The sequence below is a fragment of the Anneissia japonica genome, unplaced genomic scaffold (assembly GCF_011630105.1).
Source record: "Anneissia japonica isolate Jap-2015-1 unplaced genomic scaffold, ASM1163010v1 scaffold6016_len257023_cov185, whole genome shotgun sequence".
Lineage (NCBI taxonomy): Eukaryota > Metazoa > Echinodermata > Crinoidea > Comatulida > Comatulidae > Anneissia > Anneissia japonica.
Genome location: NW_022744250.1, coordinates 198761 through 202238, shown reverse-complemented (window position 1 = coordinate 202238; position 3478 = coordinate 198761). Strand labels below are relative to the sequence as shown.

The window sequence follows — 3478 nt, the reverse complement described above, 5'->3', positions numbered from 1 at the left end:
ACCCCATTTCAAGACCTCTATATACACCACTGTATTTTTCTAATATAAGAAAATATGTCTTTAAAAAAAATGTCAGTTATAATCTGCATGTAGGCCTTCAGCATTTCTGCCAGATGTCCAAAAGTATGGGTGAGCTAATTCCAGGGCTGATTTTTTTCGGGGGACTAAAAATGCTTAGTGTCACCAGGTCAAGCCCCGGGACAAGTTCCATTTGCCACTGGCTATCAGTCAGGGACGTATCCAGGGCGGGAGTGGGGTGGGGGAGAGCCGTGGGAGCCACCGCTTTGTACTCAGTGTTAAAAATTTAAGGCTGGTTCTTGCTGTTCAATAACAATTCTTTCCTGGGATCACTCAAAATGAATACTTCTAAAATATGGTAAATATGCATCAGCACACGATATACATATAAGCCTAATAATAGGCCTACTATAATTTTAACACATAGGCATAAGCGTTATCTTTTAAAGAAAATTACACAAATACGAATTGAACATATAGGCCTATGTTAAAATTCATTTTACTATCCTACCCTGTATGATACCCTAGTTAAATAACCCTGAAGACGGCGTGTCACTTTTTTGCAATAACAAATAACAGTGATTCGTGTTGATTTAAATGCTGTACAATTTCTAATTGACTCCAACTAGCGGTTTGTGACCCATGCTCTAATAGAAACCCACTATAAACGTATAATTATAAAAGTCACCCGCTAAAATGATAGCAGCCCAGCGGAATGTTCGTTATATTAATCAATTTTACGCTATACAAGATAACGCAAAAATTAACATTTTTGGGTTTATAATTAACAGCTACAGCTCAGGAGGTGGATTTAACAAACTCACTTAAACAAATAAAAATATCAGCTTAATTCGTCTCAAATCCATAAATCACAGGCCATGTCATTGAAGTTACTTAAATGTGATATTGTATGGTTCAGTTTAGTTTTTATCCTTTTGCAAGCTTTTATAAAATTTTGTTTAGTAATACCACTACTGGTAGTAGTAATAATAATAATGATGACGATGGTGATAATGATCATAGATAATAATATTAATAAGTGAAGAAAATTGTGCTAAAGGGAAAATAAAAGTTGTGATTTGTTGATCATAATTATTATAGTGTAGTTAAAGCTTAGTAAGCTATAGTTATGCCTACGTTGTGCTGAATATTAAGTTGATCTCTTATGATGATGAATTTTACTATACAAAAGTGTCATTTCCGGCCCTCATTTTTTTCACCTCAGCCCCAACTATGATGGGTATGAAGTGGGTGTGGACTCACGGAAGGTTCCTCGACCCTCAAAATTCTGGCTACGTCCCTACCATCAGTTTGTAGCCCACGAACTGATTTACTTTTTTTTTTTTTTAATTTTAGGAAGCAAGTTTACAACAGTTCCACCACACTAGTTATATTCACACCATTACCAGACATTTAGGGGACTCTGGAAGCCGTTAACATTTTGGAAAAATCGGTCTTCTAACTCTGTTATGGTTAATTGAGTTGTTGACAATACAGAATTTAAAATAATACGTGTTCCAGTGAAATCCATTTTGGGTATAAAATTAATGACGTCAGAAGGTCAGGGTAAGGAGCAACTGTAATACATATATACACCAAAGTATACAAACAAACAATATATAAACATACAAACAGCTAGTAACTTGTCCACTACAGGCGGTATTATATAATGGACTTTTTTGAGTGTCAATCGAGGTTAACTGTTGACCAATCAGAGCATACCAGTTCTATTACGACATTCAATACCGGTATCGAATTCAATAGCCCTAATAATTATTCGTATCGCTTATAGGCCCGCTGCATTTCATCAAACATCGACAGCAATTACGTCATAATCGAAGTAGGCCGACTATATATTATTAGTCTGAACATTGAAATATGTAACGTAAATTGAAGATGTATTTTTTTTATTTCGTCATAAATATTCATATTAGACTAATTAATAGTTTCAAGGTATGACATCATTGGCTCACTATTGTTGTGTTAACCTTTAAAAGATTTGGAAATACAACTGCTGGTTACAAGTATACAGCTATGCCTCACTTAGAGCTTAAAACGAACCTTCCTGACGATGCAATCACAGAGGATTTCATCAAACGATGCGCTAAGCTTTTGGCAGTGACAACTGGAAATCCAGAGAAGGTAAAAAAGTAGGCCTAGGCTAGAATGGAAAACGTCATTGGGAAGAAAAGTTATGATACTGCATAGGGTGTGGTTACGTTGTGGAAATACAAAATAATGTTTCGTGTACATGTACGTACTGCACGTATAGTGAAAGATTCTCACTACTGAGTATAATATTCATGAACTCTTGTTTTCTATTGTTCAATTCAAAATTTATTTTATTAGTATGCCATCAAAGGCAATTATCCAGGTAATTAAAGTAAACATTAAAATACACATAATTTAAAAATGTCGGTGCGCAATTGTATGTCCAATAATACACTGACAAATATATTAAGCACTTGATTTATAAAAGATAGATGGATATGCGGAAGGGTAAAAATCTGATAAGCTTAAGAGTAACTTTTGGGCATAACAAAATAGTACTGTGGCATATGTGAACAGCGCTTCACTTGTGATAACTGCTTAGGTGTAACTTGTTTTCATACCTGGTATTAAAGGGAACTCACTGGAATGCCCTCTAGGTTAAGTTTTTATATCAAATAAATATATAAATACCTTGTATATTAAGTCAAAAATTACCTGTTTAACTGAACACCATTAAACCCACCCAACGGATTATATTCAAGGTGAACAATTCAATGAATCAATAGAAGACAATAATTACTATAGTTCGCTTCTACTAAGGGATCATCTTCACGACAGCTAGCTACCAGATTTTGAAAATAAAAACAATTAAAAACTGACAAAAACCACTGTAATTTTGATATAAAACGACAATATTAATATTGAAAATATCAAACTTGGCTATCGATTTTACTGTCAGTCGTTTCCGGAGCTATCAAAATATCCGTTTTATTTACTTTAATAAATTCGTGTTCCGCAAGTCAGTATTTATCTCATCGAATGGCATTGTTGGTTTCAGTTAAATATTATCAACTATGATTCTAACTGGTGACCATGCCTTAAAGTTTGTTTTTAAACTTATTTTTTTAATCGTTGTCCATGCACTTTTTTTTATTATCGCATTTATTGTTTTCTTCTGAATTGTATTACTATAGGCCTATGTCCTATTTTATAAAATATTCTACACACTGTGTGTATTGTAACAGCAATAAACCATGCAAAACAAAACAATTGTTGAGTAAAATGCATGGTAAAATGTCTTCAATGCTAAAAAAAAAACAAAACTAATGAATTCTCCTGATTTTCGTAATTGGTTGCGAAGATGCTTCAGTAGAGAGTGTATTTTGATTAATTTAATTTTTTAGGATTGACATCAGACTGGTAACATTTTATTTTTAATTTCTAGGATTGATGTTTTTAACAGTACTGG

General features: G+C 33.5%; 1 protein-coding gene across 1 annotated transcript in view; it reads left to right on the top strand.

Annotated features, from left to right (window-relative positions):
* The first annotated feature begins 1821 nt into the window (after window positions 1–1821).
* The window catches only part of LOC117119600 (macrophage migration inhibitory factor-like), a 3514-nt gene continuing 1857 nt past the window's right edge, over window positions 1822–3478 (top strand). The window contains exon 1 of the mRNA XM_033264433.1: window positions 1822–2160. Within this exon, the coding sequence (XP_033120324.1) occupies window positions 2053–2160 (108 nt within the window). The 5' untranslated portion in view covers window positions 1822–2052. The remainder of the gene's footprint in view (window positions 2161–3478) is intronic.